The sequence below is a fragment of the Pyxicephalus adspersus genome, chromosome 2, assembly GCF_032062135.1.
Source record: "Pyxicephalus adspersus chromosome 2, UCB_Pads_2.0, whole genome shotgun sequence".
Classification (NCBI taxonomy): domain Eukaryota; kingdom Metazoa; phylum Chordata; class Amphibia; order Anura; family Pyxicephalidae; genus Pyxicephalus; species Pyxicephalus adspersus.
The window spans coordinates 11296035-11314638 of NC_092859.1; the positions used below are offsets into that span (position 1 = coordinate 11296035).

The following is an 18604-nucleotide window of genomic DNA, read 5'->3' on the forward strand; positions in this document are numbered from 1 at the left end:
GTAGTTTTTGTTGCTAAATAAAATTTAAAAAAATGATATCTACCTGTCCTACCAACAACAACTCTTCTTCTCTCTCTTGTTGTGCTCTGGTTCCACTTGCATTACTAGCATGTCCCTGTAGTGTCCTAATGAGGAAGCAGAACATGGTTAAAATCACAATGCTGGAGGAGTTGGTAGAAGGAAGTTTTAGCTTGGCTGAATATGAAGTAGGGGCCCCAAATGTTCAGCACTCCAGCTCCCTGCACCTCTGCCATTGTGCCAATTAAAGCCCTGGAGGAGGTGAAGGTACTGGGCAATTGCCCAGTTTGCTCTACTCCAAAACTGGCCCTGAGTCAGCATGATGCCAACAAGATAAATAAGGCAAAGTTCTCCTCTCCTTGAACCTTCCTACCTATTCTGACCTAATCTATACAAGCTGATCCTTGTTGGAGGGGAGCCAAGCTGAACATTGCAGGGCAAGAAGCAAAGTGCTCTGCTCCTTGTACCCTTTCTAATTATGGCTGCTCTGTATGGAATGATCTAGAATGGAGCGGTTGGAGGCAGGGTTACCCTGAGGATCTGAATGTTATCTCAAGGGTTCCTCCATGTTATAAAGGTTGGGAAAAGCTAGATGGGTTTCCAGTTAAGCCTTCTGTGCACAATGGTGGCTATACTATGGTATCTGTAGGAATATCCTCCTAGTTGGCTAGGTCAGGCGGGCATTAATGTTGTGGTTTTATTCGTGAACCAGTCCCACTCATCCACAGACGCCTATTGAGGATGAATAGGGGTGTAGTGAGCATTCAGTACCATTCATTGAGAACTACCACAAAGGCTGGGATACCTGGCAAGGTGGCAACCGTCGGGACCTCTCTTCCCACCACCAATCTAACCATATTGCCTTATAAAGAGCCATTATAGCCATTGTGTATAGTGCTTTATAACACATTCTGCTAACCCAACCCATTTCAGGCACCACCATGATGGCACTGTTGACGTCAGTCTGACCAAATTATGGTCAGTGGGTCACTGTAAACAATTGACATCTCCTAGATATCAACCATTTAGCTGCTTCCACCTTGCACCCATCGCCTTGTAAAGCCCACTTATGATTACAACAGCACCCCAACAACCACCAGCCAATGGGAAAGCTTCTCCCTGACTTTTCCACTGACAACTGGTATAGCTGGGTTGTCAATGTACACTACAGGAAAAGCTCCCATTGGCTGGAGTTTGTTGAGGAGAGCTGCACATAAATTTAACAAAAACCACGCATTTCTAGCCAAAGTTTAATTAATATTGCTTAGAATGCATTATTTATTAATCATGTCATGCTTTAATAACTAAAATCTAAACAGTGCAACTAATTGTCTCATTTTAAAAAAGTTAACATCAGATTAATTACTTTTAATTCATTAACAATATTTTGTAACATATGTTCAGTGGCTTTTGGCCACTTTAGGTGTGTCTGACGTATGACACGTCAGATACTTTAATCACTACAAAACAACACTTTCCAATCAGGCAGAACTAAAGACAGCCTCTAGTCCAAAACAGTAGCGAGTGCAGGACCTTTTTCAGGAAGTGTTGCTAATGGCCACCGGTGAAAGCCGCACGCTGATTGGAGGATAAATGGAAAGGGGCGGGTGTAACTAGATGATGCATGGTGGAAGTTAGCCGTGGCTGATACGGTGGCCGAAGAAGGACATAAAGGGTTTGAATTGGCTTTGGTTGGCCTAGAAGGATTCCTCCCGTATCGGTGCAGCGAGAAGAACCGGCGAGAGAGCGGAAATGAGCGGCAGGAGGCGAGAGGAGCAAAGTGACCCCCTGCTGACATGGGTATATAGTGGGGTCGGCAATACTGGGGAGTGCAGTGGGGTAACTTTATGTAATAACTTTCTTTAGACCTGGACAAGTCTTCCTATTACCCTCGGTGGGGGAAGGGTTGCTTCATGATACACCTGCTGGGCCCTGCATACTGCCCCTGCACCATATGTCATCCCCCACCTCACTTCCTATTCTAATTTGCTGCATATAAAGCATATTTTACATAATGTGCACATAAAGCCACTTCTTTATACTTTTCACAAGTTTTTATTGCTGTCTGTGTCCCCTTTAAAGAAATTCCCACTTCTATATGTCATGGTGACCACAACAGGAAGTGAGGGGAAATCCAAAAACTGTGAGTCTTTCATTGGGGACACCGGTTCCAATGAAAACACCCTTTTGAAACTTAATTAAATTTTAGGTCCCCTATAAAATGGTTTTATTGAGGGTCAGTAGAAAAATGTCCTCTATCTGGTTATTTTGTACTGTCTGCCACCCACAAGGGAGATCTCCCTTCACTTCCTGTATTAAAAGATGCAACAGGAAATGAGACTTGATCAAAGGCCTCATCCCAGATTTTTGTCACAGCCGATCCTCCCTCTCCTATCCTGATGATATTGTAGAATTTTGGATTATTGGTAATGATAAAAATGGGGTCACCTGTTCAGGTAAGGAGTTTTCCCATCACTTACTGTTGTATCTCCAGGACAGGAAGTGAGGAGAAATCACTTTGCCTGAACAGGTGACCCCATTCGTTCTGTATGTAAATGAGTGGATGCCTTACCCATTGACCCCACCCCCTATTATAATCACATTTTTCATTTCTGTATTTTCCAGATGCAGACATTTCAGGTGTCCGGACCCTGCACGTCGTATGAGGATCTGGCAGGCGGTGTTGCCATTGCTCAGGTCCTGCATGTCATGTGAGTAAATGTCCGTGAATCATTGCTGCCTTACAGCAGTCCCTAAATAAGCCGGTGGATTCTGGTAATCGTAAGAGGCTTCTTCTCCTGCTGTGGCTCATTCCTGGCACCTGTCGGGTATAAAAAATGTAGCCTGGCACCAGGGCAGCGTGACGCCTGTGTGCAGATCATCAATGGCTACCCATTGGTGCACTCAGAAAAAAACTTGGAGGGACTGTAAATGTATCAGGGAGTGCAGATGTCACATGCTGCAGGATAACCCTGTAGAAGGCGCCGTTGTGCACGTGGCAAGACCCAGCAAGCAATAAACTTTCACTTTGAAGGGAACCTGTCCTGTGAACACAGTGGCGAAACCTGAAACAGGACTATAGTTCTGCTTTGAAATCTGTGAGCAGGCTGGTTTATTATTGCAGAAGGAACAAGGGATGTCCCCTCTGGAATATAGCACACTTAACTGCCTGATCACAATATTCTCTTTATTAATAAACAGTATTTATATAGCGCCAACATATTACGCAGCGCTGTACATTAATTAGGGTTGCAAATGACAGAAAGATACAGACAGTGACTCGGAGAGGACCCTGCCCAGAAGAGCTTACACTCTAAGAGGTAGGGGAAGTATCACACTATAGGAGGGAGATATGGAGTGGTGGAAATAGTGAGGGTTAAGGAGACAGAAAAAGACCAGTAGCCAAGTTTGAAAAGATGGGTTTTGAGTGATCTTTTAAAAATATGCTGACCATGTGCAGCTCACTGATCGATGCCAGGTAACATAGCATACGCCAGGACTGATTGAACTCCCACACGCATGAGCAGAAATTGCGTCATCCCAGCCCAGCCAATCAGGATGGCTGAAGATCAGGAAACCTGGATGGGAAGAACATGATGGTGCCCTTAAAGGAGCAGGGACAGGTGAATGTTTCCAAAACTTGTCATCAGGCAGGTAAGGTTATTTATTGCAGAAGGGACATCGCCTGTCCCTTCTCCCGTAAAGGACCTTCCTGGTCACAATTTTTCATGATAGTTCGGCTTTAAAATGTAATGGTATTATATTTTCCATGTCCCGACGCCTCCCTCTCTCTGATATGAACATGGAAGTTAAAGTTTGAATTAGGATATTTATATTACAAAGTGATGGTGATGTCATTGCTGGGTCTCTGTGCTATGCAGACAGATTTAGACTGGTGGGGTAAGAAGGGTGCTGTGTATGGGTTCCTGAGCCTATCACAGCACCCTACCTTAGTATTCCTCTGAAGCAAGCAAAGCCCTGGGGAAGAAAGGGATAGACCATGCTGGCCAACCTCCAATCAGTAATCAGGACGAGCTCTATCTTGCAGGGTAAGCGTGAGGGGGGCCGGGGGTAATCCCAACATGGAAATAAGTCTCATGTACAAACTGGGACGAGATTCCAAGGTAACAATATAAGCACTAAAGATCCTGAAATTCAGAAATCATAGAAACTCTGTAGGCCAATCCAGGCTTATTTCTTTCTTTGCAATTCCTTCCTATCACATTTCCTTTTTTACACTTACATTGGTCTAGTCTATACAAAACCAAAAAGGGGACACATAGCACTTATATACCCCCAGCCACAGCGATTATGGGAATGAATTCACCAATGGCAGCTTGCAAGATACTTCTGTTCCTGTACCAGCTGTATGAGCTCCCAGAGAATTCTGGGAAAAAAAGAGCTCACAGCCAAAATAGATTAGCAGCTTTATCCCTCTGTAAAATAACTACAAAATGCCGGTTTTATGTTTTGCAATAACAGGCGATTATGTGCAGAATGCAGAGGCTTTACAGACAATGGCTCATGGTTAATCCCTCTGCATTCTGCCCATAATGACGTATTCTTGGAAACCTAACACTCGTGTTCTGTTTTCGGTTAAAGTGGACCTGTCATTACTTTTAGAAGTCTGCAAAAAAAGCATGGCAGTAGTATGAAGTCTCCACCTTAATATATCGCTGCCCTTGCACTACAGTGACTTTTCTTAGGCTTCTATAATATCAGTCTGCTGCAGGAAGAAGGAAATCTCTGCTGCCCCAGTGACTAAACAGCAGCATTGTAACTCAAGGTGGGAGGATGCAGAATGATGTCTGACTTAGAACTGCACAGGCACCAACATTTACATGGCATTTTAAATTTGGAAGCAGATGGTGACCCTGGAGGATGCTGGTAAAAAAATGGGACAATCCTGATATGGAAAGAAAAGCAGATGAGGGCATTGCCAGGATGGGTTCTGTGATGGTAGTGAGAGGTCATAAATACCTGGCAGTTGAAGAGTTACACATTTCCTAGACCCTGACCCCTACCCCAACAATGTGTTTTTGGCATTTGTCCTATTCAAAAAAAAAAAGTGTTGTTTTGGCTGCTGGGCGCTGCCATCTTCCTTATCTTTTTTTGCATCCCCTAGAACAGGTTGAAGCTCCAACGCCCCAATCCCAAAATATATCTATGGGACCATTAACCATATTTTATCTGTGAACTGTCTACTGTCTGCTTTGTACTCCTGCACAGGTTACTGACCTTCCTTTGTTCTGTCTGTAGTGACCCCACCTGGTTTAATGAGACCTGGTTGATGCGGATAAAGCCGGACACTGGAGATAATTGGAGGATGAAGGTGAGCAGTGATAAAAGCAGGAATTTAGAGATCTTATGACGCCTCACTTTAACTTTAGGAAGCCTTCAAGACTTTGAAGAAATCTATTCCAGGTTTACTGGATCACCCAGCTTCACTGAAAGTGTATCCTCTCCAGCCTTGGAGAGCTTTATTAAATCAGGCCCAGTGTGTTCACATGTAAGAGCTGCAGGTCTCCTTGCCTATGTTGCGCAATGAACAGGTTTTCTTAGGTTAAAATAAACTTGTGTCAGGGTGAGCTGAGCTGAACGGACTAAGAAAAAGACTTAAAGCATAAGTGCACCCTAAAACAAAGTTCATTTGCCCCTCTTCCCTGCCATAACTTGGTCCACCCTCTCCTTCTGCAGATACATACATACAAATCCAATAGCTGCTGCTTGTTTATGTAAAGTGCTTTGTGTTTGCTGTCTAGCTGCACCTGTGCATTACAGCTCCCTAGGCTTCTATAAGACCATCATCATCAATTGTGTGTGTGTGTGTGGGAGGGGGGCTAATGCACAGGTGCAGCCAGGACAGGGGTGATTTGTGGACCTGGATGTCAATGAATAGCTGAGCCATGGCTATCAGATAGAGGCACATATTTGTCCTTTGGAAGGGAGCAGAAAGAATAACCACGTGGTTTTAAAGGAATTCAGTGTTTTTTGCTTTGAGGAATAATTTCTCCACAGCACCCACAGCGACATAGGTTAGTAAAAGCTTGTTGGAAACAAAACTCTATTAAAAATGTAAAGGACAGTTACTTGTCCTCACCTGTACATGGGGAAATGTACCGGTAAATGGTTTTGTGGGATAAACTTACAACAGCCACATACTATGCCACCGGCTCTGACCCTTCTATATAAACAGTAGCACACTACTAAGTAGGCTTCTTGTCTCACTGAGAATAATAGCAGTTGGGTTTACTTTTTCGATGAAAGTAGACTTGCTTTATTGGTAATTTAGGAAGACCACAGCTTGGGTTGCAGTATGTATCTGTAACATCTCTAGAATTTCTAAGGGACCCCCTTTACATCTCATTACTACTGGGGGACAAAGGGTAACTGTACTTTGATTTATGAGAACAGTAATCCTTCAAAGCTGTTTGAAAAAGTCAGTTCTGATAAAAGTTCTGAGATGTATAGACACATCAATCATTTATATTTCCAAAAATTCCATTGTTCTTGTAACTTCCTGTGCACTGAATTGACTCTTAACTGATATAAACAACAATCCTATTCGTTTTCAAATTTTTCTTCTTTATACTACAAAAGAACACCACTGCGTGTAGTAGAAGAGGTGAGCTCCCTAGGGTGATAATTCTGTTCATTCCCTAAATGCCTTTTAAAGAGCGTTGTCACTATAGTACAGGAAGGGTAAAAAATAAAACACTGAAAACTAATGCAACCACCACATCTAGGGACTGGTAAGGTGCACTATAATAAATATGTGGGTTCAAATTCACTTTATGTAAGTATTACATCTCTATTACTTGGCCAATGATTTAATTTAGAGTTTAACGTATTGCATATGAATAAATATTTTCTTTAAATTCTAGATTTTTTTGATTTTAGGCATTAACTATCCACCCAATTACTAGCAAACCTCAAAAGCTTATCTTGTCTTTTGTTATCTTTTCCAGGTGAATAACCTCAAGAAAATCCTTCAGAGTGTTCTGGAATATTACCAGGATGTAAGTACATTTTATTCTTAATGTAAAATATTTCTTTAATACTTATATCAGGACAATAACCCCCTTAGAGAAGATATTCAGGCAAAGGCAAATTTAATGCTACACCTCCCTTACCTTCTCCAGAATGTATTTTAGCACAAGATCTCTCTAAGAATGCCTGGCCTGGCTAAATGGACACATCCTAGATTGTATGTAGGCCACCCAACTCTTTTTGGGTGGCTACTGAGGAGTTGGGTCACAATACAGGGGCTGCCATCCATCTACAATTTCTTCCCACCCGGGATAAAAAAATTTCTTGGACACTGTGTTTATAGAGGCCTAATATATTTTACACCAGCAGTCGCCAACCGGTGGTCCGCGAGAAAATTTTGGTGGTCGGTGGCTCTGGCTGGTGCACCCCCGAGTGGGGTCAGAAGAGGGAGCCCGCTGGGGGGCCACACCTGCTAGAGCCACGGACCATGTCCCCCGTTTAAATCCCTGGCTCAGGGAAGTGGGCGGGCTGTGTCTCTGGAGCCAACCCACCCACTCTCCCATCCCAGGCTCAGATCTGCGATGGGAAGTGGGCGGGGTTATGTCATCATGACGTCACTATGGGGGAGGTTTCTCCTTTGAGTGACACCCGGCTCCTTGTGCATGCATGGTCAGGAGACGGTAATTTTAGTGGTCCGCGGGATGAAAAAGGTTGGCGACCACTGTTTTACACAGTGCTTTATAGAGAGTCTATAAGTATGTCATTAACTGTCCCTTAGCGGGGCTCACTGTCTAATGTCATTCCCCAGTGTCATAAGTCCCAACAACAGGACAATTTTAAGGGAACCTAATTACCTTAACCACACAAAGAGAACATTTAAATTTAATGAGAATCCTCTTCTGGTGGAGATTCCAACCTAGAACATCAGGGAGCAGCGTGAGCATCCCAGGAGGCTCTTGGAAGAAGGAGCCTTTTTTTTTAATTGAAGGAATAAATTGCCAATCTCATGCATGCTCAGTGAGATCCACAATTATTTCCCCCATCTACGTCACCCGATTTTGCACGGTCACCGGATAGCTTACTAGGTCCCAAGTGCCCTAGGTCTTGCGGTTGGGAACTAGCTCTGCAAAGGCCAGGTTACTAACCTCTCCCTGTCCACAATGGCTCTGAATATTTGAAGGTGATTGCAAAGTTTAATTAGAATTGTAATTTTGATCAAAAGAGAAAATCCCTTAGTGGATGCCGAGTGTAATCCTATGACTCCCTGCAGCTTCTAAGCCATTGAGTTCCCCCTGTTATTCTTTTCTTTTACTCAAAGATCTACACACATACCATTGTGTCATGTGTACCTTGTAGAAAATAATTTGGTGGATTCCTGTGGATTTTTTTCAATTGTTTTGCATCCAATGACCTATTAGTAAACAAAAATTTAAAATTTATTTTCGTTTTAGCATTCCACCAACTAAAACTTTCCCTCACCCATGACATTGGTCCACTGTTTTCTATGCTGGGTTCCTGTTTGTTATTGACAGCAGAGTCTTTGTATTGTTGGAGTTTTCTTATCAGAATAGCTATCTTATATGCAAAGTTTTCTCGTGTCATTTACCTCCCCTGCACTTCCTCGTCACCTGCTGTGCAGTCCCGCACCACCTGTATATGTTAAAAACCTGTTATGATGGAAAGTTACCCTCCATGGTGACTTGGCTAACTGCCCGCAAGTTAAAATGATATTCCAGCAATTTTTTGGGGAAGTGGTGATAGTTAGAGCCTCTGTTAGGTTTTCGTTTTTTCTTAGCAACGCAACGTAAACTTACTGAACAGGAACTGTTCACCTAATGTGGCTTTTTTTATGGTTGTCTTTGTCCTCATGGAAGAGATTCTCCTTCCTCAAGTGGAGGGAGCATTTCCCAGCAGAAGCATAAAAATGAAAATGCAAGAAGCGTTTTGGCTGCAGGGAATAAACACAAAGGTCATACATTCCTATTTTTCCACTGTCTTTCCTACAGTGGAGAATAAACATCTTAAGGATTCTTTTTTTGAAAAATATTCATATTCAGGGGTATTACAAATCATGCTGAAGATGGGAATGAAGTGTGGAGGATATGGCTGCAGGAAGATAAAACAGTAGGCAATATGTGCAGGAGGGGAGTACAGAGGATATGATAGCTGACAGTGTATACAGGAAGGGAATGTGGTGGGAATTACGTCAATATGAAATGATTGATGTCATACACAGTGTGCAGGGGCAATATATAAAGAGATAAGTACAGAGGGTTTATTAAGGGGCAATATTTGCTTGAAAAAGTTTTGGGGGTATGATGGCAGGCACCGTGTTAATGAGAGGAATGCAGAGGGCATACCAGTGCAGTTGGTGGGGTGAGAACGCAGTTACCACATTCACAATGTATACAGACAACATGTCATAAAGGTAAAGTAGTTGAAAGTGTAGAAGGATAGGTAGGTTTTATTACTTTTTTCCACCACATGTAAAGCCACATCAATGATTTATACACATGAACTTCCTAATATTCGATATTTGCTGCCTAGATTTGTTCAGTTTCTAATAAAGAAACCTTGTGATAATCATGTAGCATTGGTGCCTTGCATATAGGGGCTTTAAGAAAAGCTGCATGGTTACTTTTCGGCTTTGTAAATATGAAGGCTGTTGGTACAGGCCGTGCAAGGGCTTTAGGTAAATGTCATGTTATACATTGATCAAGGTAGGGGTCCTTATGGTAAAACTTAACATTTGTGTTGTCATGTCTGCTCAGGTATTAATTCATCCAGTCTCCGAGGATCATATTCCAGATGTGGCTTTGATCGGAGAGTTCTCCAGCAAAGCAGAGCTCAGGAAGATGGTGCAGCTTGTCCTGGGATGTGCTATCAGCTGTGACAAGAAGGAAGGTGAGTGGAAATCTTGCCTTGCCTTGACAACTTCCTGCATGTGGAATAGTCACTCTTCTATTAAATGCCTTTATTTAAAATGTACCTTTAGCCAAAACTTCTTATGTAAGAAAAGGTTTATTGCTGTCTATTTTCCAATTTGGGGAGATGCCCATGCACTTCTGCATCTCCCCAAATGGGGAAGGAATACCCCCTCTAGAACAACTGAAAGAAATACCTCGAATGGGGAATATTCTCTTCAGTTCCTTAATCGGTGACTGTTAAATTTGGATTCAATGTAACAATAACCGTGGTCCCAAGTACAATTAGGTGGGATATCCCCAGTATAACTTCTTCCCACAATGCTGTAATCCTCTTCTTCGTGTCTGTGACTTTACAAAGGCTACCGAGGTCTTCTGTATCACCTGAACCTGGAACAAGGATCCAAAAGCCTTATCTGCATCTGGAAAAAGTAACACAGACCATAGTATATACCCCTCCTCGCAGCTCTGGTGAAATGTATTTTGCTGACTAGCGCATCTTAAATGTGATGTTGTAATATTATGTTTTGATACAGAGCACATCCAGCAGATTATGACCTTGGGGGAATCCGTCCAGCAAGCAGTCATGGAATCCATCCAGGAGGTAAGTGGAGAACCTTCTACTAAGTTCTTATTGTTATGACAAAATATATTGGGTTTGATTTTGCTAAAAGGTGTTCACTTAGTACAGATAATGGGGAAATGGTGCGAGTGTCCCTTTTTTAAAATATATTTTTATTTGAGTATATGTACGAGATAAACAATACATACAATGAAATAACTGCATGAATGTACAAATATCTTACAAAAAAACATGTGTTTACAGTAATTCCAAAGGAAACGCTAGTAAAAAGTACTTAGGTGATAGAAGACAATACATAATGAGCCAGGAAGAATCAGTTACTACCGGTATCATATTCTAAAACCACCGGGGGATCATTAGCAATCATTCTCAGAATATACCATGATGTCTGTTCAAAGGTTTGCTTCCTTTTTTTTTTTTTTTTTGGAGTGGGATTCCCATATCTCTATAAAAATTTCAAAATCTTGCCTCTGTTTCCAAGGAAGCCTCAATCCATGGATATGCGAAATATATAAGCCATATTTTCTTTAAAAAGACCCTAGGTTGGCGGATCTGAATCGAGCCATTTGTGCAGAATAGTTTTTTTGGCCATCAGAGACACATTAGATAACACGTTTTGGTAATTTGTGCTTCACGTAAAATGAGTGTTCCTAAGAAGACCCATGCCCATTTGGAGGATAAGGGTTCATAACCCTTGGGACAATCCCAAAAAGCATGGTACAAGTCAGTCTGATCACATGTACATTTGGGACAATGAGACGAGGGGCTAATCCATACACCAGGGGTCCGCAAAGTTTTAAGGCCATTTATAGGGTGGGCAGGAGCACAGTAGACCAGACCCCCCTCATGGCTCCGCCCACCACCAGGGAACACCCCTGAAGTGAAAGAGATTTACCTTCAGGGAGCTTTCCCTATTCACCGTATTTTTCGGACCATTAGACGCTCCGGACTATAGGACGCACCACGTTTTCCGCACGGGAAAACAAGAAAAAAAAATTCATTTGATTTCCCCTGAGATCCAGCTTGCGGCACTTGTGCCCGCCCATGAAGGCGGCTCCGATCGGCATTCATCAAATCAATCGGCGCCGCCTTCATGGGCGGGCACAAGTGCCGCACGCTGGAACACAGGAGGAAAACGGACAGAGGACCGGCGGGGACACAGGTAAGTAAAAAAAATATGCCCCTGTACCTCTGCATTCGGACCATAAGACGCACCCTGATTTTCCCCCCACTTTAGGAGGAAAAAAAGTGCGTCTTATGGTCCGAAAAATACGGTACCACGGTGGTGGAAGTATCAACGCTGGCCTCAGTAATTAGAGGAGCAACTGCAAGGGGGCGGCTCTGGTAGTTCCTAACGCCCCCTGGCCGATCCCCTGGCAACCCGCAGGTCCGGAGCTGTGGGTTGCTGGCCGGATCAGCCAGGAGGCCGGAACAAACTACTGGCTGGGCTGTATCTGGCCTAAAGGCCGGAGTTTGCCGACCCCTGCTATATACTGAGTGCCACTTTTTAATGGGTATAGCAGGTGTGTAGACCCAGGAACCCAGAACATCTCCCCAATGGAGTGTCTGGGGGATAAAAGGAATTGTCAGTTTAGTTCTTCAAAATGTTCCTAAAACAGAAATCTAAGGGTTGGGTAGGCTGACTCTTTAGCAGGCCACTGCCACAAAACAATGTATTGTAATACCTGTGTTCATTTAATGATAGAATTCCGTGTCCATTACATCAGTTGGAACAAATATGAACACTGACCACTATTGAGCAGCTGCAGCAACTGATTTTGTTAATTGATTTAATCAATATGCTTGGAAGTGTTCTAGTTAGTCTTGGGAAGATGAGTTTCATATTCCCATGCAAGTTTGTCAATGCAAAACCAACCTACAACAGATCTAACGCAGGGCAATCAAGTTGCTTATGAGGTCATTCTTGACAGGTTTAGCAAACTGATGTCCTCAATATACCCTGTCACTTTTTCTGGACAGCTTGGTCTGCATATAAATGTGGAGTTTGTATACAGATCATGAACACAAACACAGGGATTCTTCCTTATACAGCTTGTACTACTGTCAATATATTTTATTTGCTTTGTGTACAATATTTCTCTGCAGCTACTGAGTAAGGACCCCTCTGATGTTGTGACAGCCGACACTTATGTGAACTATGACAGTCAGGTAAGTAAAAAATGATCTTCCAGTTTGCTAGGCATGCCATATGATCTAAAACCTGCAATAATACCTCTGTTATGGCTGATTCTTTTATGAAAGCAAATGTTTGCACCTAAAAACTTTCTTGCGGTCTCAATTTGATTTCTATAAAGCTTGGTGTTAACTGTCCCTAGCTGTTCCCTGCCCTCTAGTGGGTATATTTCTAAAGTGCAGAATAACCTGGCTGACTTTAAAAGTCGTTGATTATTATTATTACATATTACGCAGAGCTGTACATTAACTAGGGGTTGAAAATGACAGACGAATACAGACAGTGACACAGGAGGAGGAGAGAACCGTGCCCTGAAGAGCTTACAATCTAGGCGGTGGGGGAATTAACACACAATGGAGGGGAGATATGTAATGGTGGGAAATAGTGACGGTTTCAAAAGACAGAAGAAGATGGGTGGCCAACTTTGAAAAAATGGGTTTTGAGTGCTCTTTTAAATGAGCAGAAATAAGAGTAAGCCGAATTGCCCATGGAAGACCATTCCAGAGAGTCGGGATAGCTCTAGAAAAATCTTGGCACTGTGCATGTGATGAGGTTATGAGAGAGGAAGTCGGTAGTAGATCATTGGACAAAAAATGTACAAAAAAATGGTCATTTGCTAATTCAAAGCTCTAAAAATGACTATTTCCCACAATGAACTCCCTCTGGGTACAACCTTACATTGTTCTATGGTACTTTTATGCGAAGGGCTGAGTGAGACACTAATTGGCACAGAATCCCCCCCCCCCCCCCATTAAAACTAAATTAACCCCCCCCCCCCCCCCCCCCCCCCCCCCCCCAACCAACGTGCAGAAGCAAAAGTTACTCAATTTTTTATGGGAGATTTTTTTTTATTCAGTGCTGATTGATTGAGAACTCAGTCAAAGCTGATTGTATATTTTTCTTAGCATGCCCTCTTTCAATCACTCTCTGTCTCTTTGTATGCCCCCTCTTCTGTCTTTTTTGTTTTTTTATCCCACTGTTCTTTTTCCATTTTTATTCTTTGTTTGTCATTCTCTCTTCTAGTCACGTAAATATTACTACATAAGTGAAGACACGGATGAGAAAAGTGATATCCTGCAGCGTTGTCATGACTTGGAGCAACAGGTATGTGTGAACCTGTGATACAAGAACTGTATCTTTCCAGGTAGCGTTATGTCTGACATTGCTCAGCACAGCACTGGGTGTTTGTGGTGGTGTTTTATTCTGCATTTGCTGGTTTAGAAACCCTCCCTCCAGTGACATTTTTCCTCAAAGGATAATTCCGACATAAACCCGTCAGAGTAACATGCAGATACAGGGAGAGTTGTGTAAAAACCTCTGCCACTATGCTCATTTTTGTTTTTTACAATTCAATCATAGATGGAACTTATTGGCCCATAGCTAGGTCTGTTTCTAGTATGGTGCACCCCCATATATTTTTGGAAAGCTACTAACATACAGCCACGTTTGCATACATTTGAGTGATTTTATTTGTACTTTAAGTAGTCTTGCTGTGTGCTTCTCACGTATTGTTTAGACTAGCAGGGAGATTAGCCTGTACTGGGGACAAGGTGAAGTCCACCTGCCTGTGCATAAAGATTTATACAAACATTGAGGCAAGAAAAAGACAAACAAACAGAAGTTTTCTTTCTGATCTCCCATCTCATTGTGATACAATGATATAGTGGCACTTCAGTATTTAAAAGTTGTCTGGGCAAATAATTTGCTGGTTTCCTAGCTCAGCTTTGCAGCTTCATTTGTCACTTCCTTTCATTATTAGGCATCATTTCATCTAGGTGGTGTTCTGAGGAAGCCTTGAAGTGTGATAGAAGCAGCAAAACTTAAACGGGACAGTATACAGAAATTCTAGAAATGGGTAAGGCCCATACTGGTCAGTCCCTGTTCTAGCTGTTTTGTTTTTTTTTTTTTTTATTCGGCATAGCACAATCCTAAGGCTATGTACACGGGTCACAAGATTCGAATGTGTATACAGCGATAGTCCGATGTTGTTCATGAATCTGTCCTGGTGGATCCACGAACAACCATAATGGAAATGAAGAGGAGAGGGCACAGTGGCGTGCCGCTTGCTTGTTCTCCCCCCTCACCTTTCAGTACAGCACTCGTTCATGCATCTTTCAGTCCTTTGATGGTGAAAAATCCTTTCCAAAGACAAAAGTCTGAGTGTATGTAGCCTAAGGCAAAAAAGGGATGCAAAAATGCAGAGCAGTCAGTCCATGGAGCAGAAGGGGCCACTATTTCCGTGGTGTGATGCACACAGTAAAATTACCTTGGTACACATAACAGCTGCCTGGAAAATCAGAACTTGGAAGCCCGTGTTGGAAATACAATGGTCTTCTGTATTCTAACAATTAGTGTTGATCATCTATTGATGGACACAGGATCTCATACCATTGGTTTGTACTCTTTACTTTTTCTGATTAAGACTTCTACAATCTTGTGATAGCTGTCCATTTGATGCAGTTAACTAGACAGAAATCTACTATGACCTAAAAGTGATTTTGGACTTTTGCTAGTCCAGATATGTGTGAGGCCAACCTGAAATGACTCCCACTGGTGCTGGGTCTTAGTTAAAGGTGTTTCCAGATCTCTTTGGTTAAGTTAGCTGCAGGGTGCTGTTCAGGTCCAGAACTGTTACATTTAACCTGTCTCTGCAGCCTTATTTGAATGAGTGGGCCAATCAGTCACAGCAGAAGAATAATAGTTTTAGGTTGTTGGGTAACCCTTTCTCGTCATTCTGTTCAGCTGCAAAACTGTCTAATGCTGTCTGAGAACAAATGTGATCTGCTGGTCGGTCCCTGTTGCTACAACATCTCTAGGCAAAGCCCCGCCATCCCAGGCATCCCTACTTCATATTCTACTGATTTTTATATATAACAACCATTACTTTTCTAGGCACCTCATCATTTTCATTTCAGACTTTGATCTGAAATAGAAAGCATTGAAGATCACATTAAATTTGTTACTGAATTGCTTGAGGCAACATTTCGGCCATTAGTGGCTGAAATTTTCTGATTCTCCTGACTTCCTATACTCTAGTCCTGATAAGTAAGCGCCTAAAAAAGTTGCAGTCTTTTTCTAGAACACTCAAGTTGAAAGATACTTTTGGTTCTGATTTTGTGTATACAAACTTATAAATGGAAAATCTGCCTGCTGCCTCCACCAGTTTGCATTTTCCATTTTAAAGCCCTTAAGGTGGCACATAGGGTAGCCCTTTGCACCAGCTGTTTGGTTTTTCCTACATAATCCACCATGTTTTCACCCATCCAAAATAGCTCTTAGCCTTGCACTCCTGTCACTCCACTCCTGTCCCCACGAAAAAAAAAAAGCTATCATTCCATTAAATCAAGATCAAAAGGCTGCTGCATGGAATTATTGCAGTGATAGTTTACTGGAAGCTTCCCAGCTTTCTTCTTGCAAGAGTTTCCTTTTGTGAATTTGTGGTTCTTCAAGCTAGAAAGTCTTTGGATAACGTTTATTATGGGACATAGAAATCCTTCTTTTTGCATGTCGCTAGGATTTTATCCTAGAAAGTGCATTATGGGACAGGTCCTTCCTGAGAGTATTGTTGTACTGCTTCTATGTACTTGTGGCATTCCAGGCATAAGATCCCCTGGCTCTTATCCTCAAGTGTTTTTTTTTTTTTTTTTTTTTTGCCAATGCCCAATCTTTCCAGATAACCTAATGGTTTTAGAATTCTGTGTCTATCAATGGAATCAAAAAGAAGTTTTCCAGTAAGTGAAATAAAAAATCCAAATATGGAGCCCAAATTCTGTTTCATAACAACGTACCAAAACAGAGCTTCTTGCGCCCAGCTATACAACTGCAATACAGATTTTAGAAACATTTAGGATTTAGGATTCTGCTTGGCTTGCAATCCATACTATCTAATCACACTGTGTAGCTAGGAAGTTTTTTTTCCACAGTGCAGAACTGATGGTCACCGGCTTTATCTTTGAACAGAACTTTAGCACCATTACAGTGAGCAGGCCGGTCACACAAGTAGCTTTAGATATTGCAGATAGAGAATATGGAATATTCTTTCTGGCTGTTCTGTGTTACAGAGAGGAGCAAGACTGGCCAAACAGAATTACCATCTACAGTATACTACCAGCTGAAAAAACACATTTTTGCTGCAGCTTTGTGGCTTAAACTGAATATTAGAAATGCATGTGATCGCTGACTTGAGGGAAAAAATATTTCTAAAACCAGCACCCACTGAAATGCTTTTGTTTTATCCCAAGTTTTCACAACAGCACTAGTTATTTAATGGCTCCTATTGTGTTTTTGATTTACTAATAAGTTGTCTTCAATCAGAAGAGTGCAGTGACATTTGGCTAATAAATGAAGAATGCTGCTTTTTTTTCATTGCATGATATCTTGTTATATAAATCGGGATATAAAAACCAATATTTCGTAAAATAGCTGTATGAACTACATTTGCTCCCTAGCCCATTTTTTTATTGTTGCACCTACACACAGACTATTCACATTAAGGATAAGGTCAGAAGAATATTTGTCAATCACATGGTTACCTGCTCCCTCATGCCCATGTTCAAGTACCTGGCATCAGAGATTGGTCAATATCATTTTTGACAGGCGCTTGCAAACCTTTGCTGAAGGTTGGAAGTTTATGGAATCTGTTTGAGTGGTAAACTGCCCTCAGATGCTGCATGAAACCTCTGAAAACTGAACTGCCTTGAAATGCCTGCAGAAAAAGGGATTTTAACCAGTCCCATTCATTTTTATGATAAGCAAGGCATTGGCGAAGTTTAATACCTTGTGGGTGGGTTTACCTGTATGTGTTTGAATTTCAACACAGGTGTACACTTTAGTTTAGTTTAGCTCGTTTGACACTTTTTGTCCTACAGTAGCCAAACGTTGGTAAATTAAGACAAAAGTTGCTTTAAAATGAAACATAATTCATCACTAGAGACTACTCTCTCTATATTATTTAATATAATCGGGACACTTGTTGATTAAAGGGACATAGCCTGAACATTACCTACATCATTGAGGTGCTTTGTAAATAACAGAACACAGCATATCCTTACACTGGAGACTAGCAACGTCATTAAAATACTTCATAATTATAAGGTGGTGGTGTATATTTTCACTACCAGTACTAACATTGCTGAGATACTTTGCAGTAATTTCCCCAGCCCCTTTTAGTTGGGTGCTCCACACGGCACTTTTCAGCAACCATCCGGCTGTTTTTGGGTGGTTACTGATGAGTTTGGACATAATACAGGGGTTGCCACCCACCAGCAATTTCTTTTCCACCCAGCTTAAAAACAATTCTGGGTTGAGACCTGCGTATTCAAAAGAACACTGCATATCATTTCACTAAAGACCTGTGATATCTCTTTCTTTATGTTCATACATATACAACCTATGCATTCACTAGACATCAGAGAACCTTAATTTAGGAGTATGCAGCCTATGCCTTCAATAGAGACCAATGACATCCCTGAGAATGAGTATAGGCAGACCGTTTGAATGGGTCGCTTACAGCATAGCAGCACACTAAAGTGCAGACACAATTTAATCTTATTCCCACCTTATATACCTGGCATTGTAGTGTGAAGCTCAGCAAGTTTGCTGACAGGGTGCGGTGCCATTCAGAATGATTGGCGCCACAGCAAACCTGCATGCGTTTCAAGCATTATCATTTGCTAATGCATCACAGAAATTTAAACTAAGTGTGATAGAATGCAGAGTCTCCATTCTCTAGGAACCAGCGACATCCCTTCAAATTCATGTGAACACAGCCCATACGTTCACTAGGGACCAGTGATATTACTGACCCTTTATATTCAGGTGACCACAACCTATACATTTAAGAGGACCAGTAACATCCCTGGCACTTCATATTCAGATGAACACAGCCTATACATT

The 18604-nt window shown here is 42.0% G+C and overlaps 1 protein-coding gene across 1 annotated transcript in view; it reads left to right on the forward strand.

Annotated features, from left to right (window-relative positions):
• Positions 1 to 1658: 1658 nt before the first annotated feature.
• HOOK2 (hook microtubule tethering protein 2) overlaps positions 1659 to 18604 on the forward strand; it is a 33829-nt gene continuing 16883 nt past the window's right edge. Inside the window, exons 1-8 of the mRNA XM_072399492.1 lie at positions 1659 to 1818; positions 2644 to 2729; positions 5278 to 5350; positions 6987 to 7037; positions 9780 to 9912; positions 10469 to 10536; positions 12622 to 12684; positions 13733 to 13813. Of these exons, the coding sequence (XP_072255593.1) occupies positions 1771 to 1818; positions 2644 to 2729; positions 5278 to 5350; positions 6987 to 7037; positions 9780 to 9912; positions 10469 to 10536; positions 12622 to 12684; positions 13733 to 13813 (603 nt within the window). The 5' untranslated portion in view covers positions 1659 to 1770. The remainder of the gene's footprint in view (positions 1819 to 2643; positions 2730 to 5277; positions 5351 to 6986; positions 7038 to 9779; positions 9913 to 10468; positions 10537 to 12621; positions 12685 to 13732; positions 13814 to 18604) is intronic.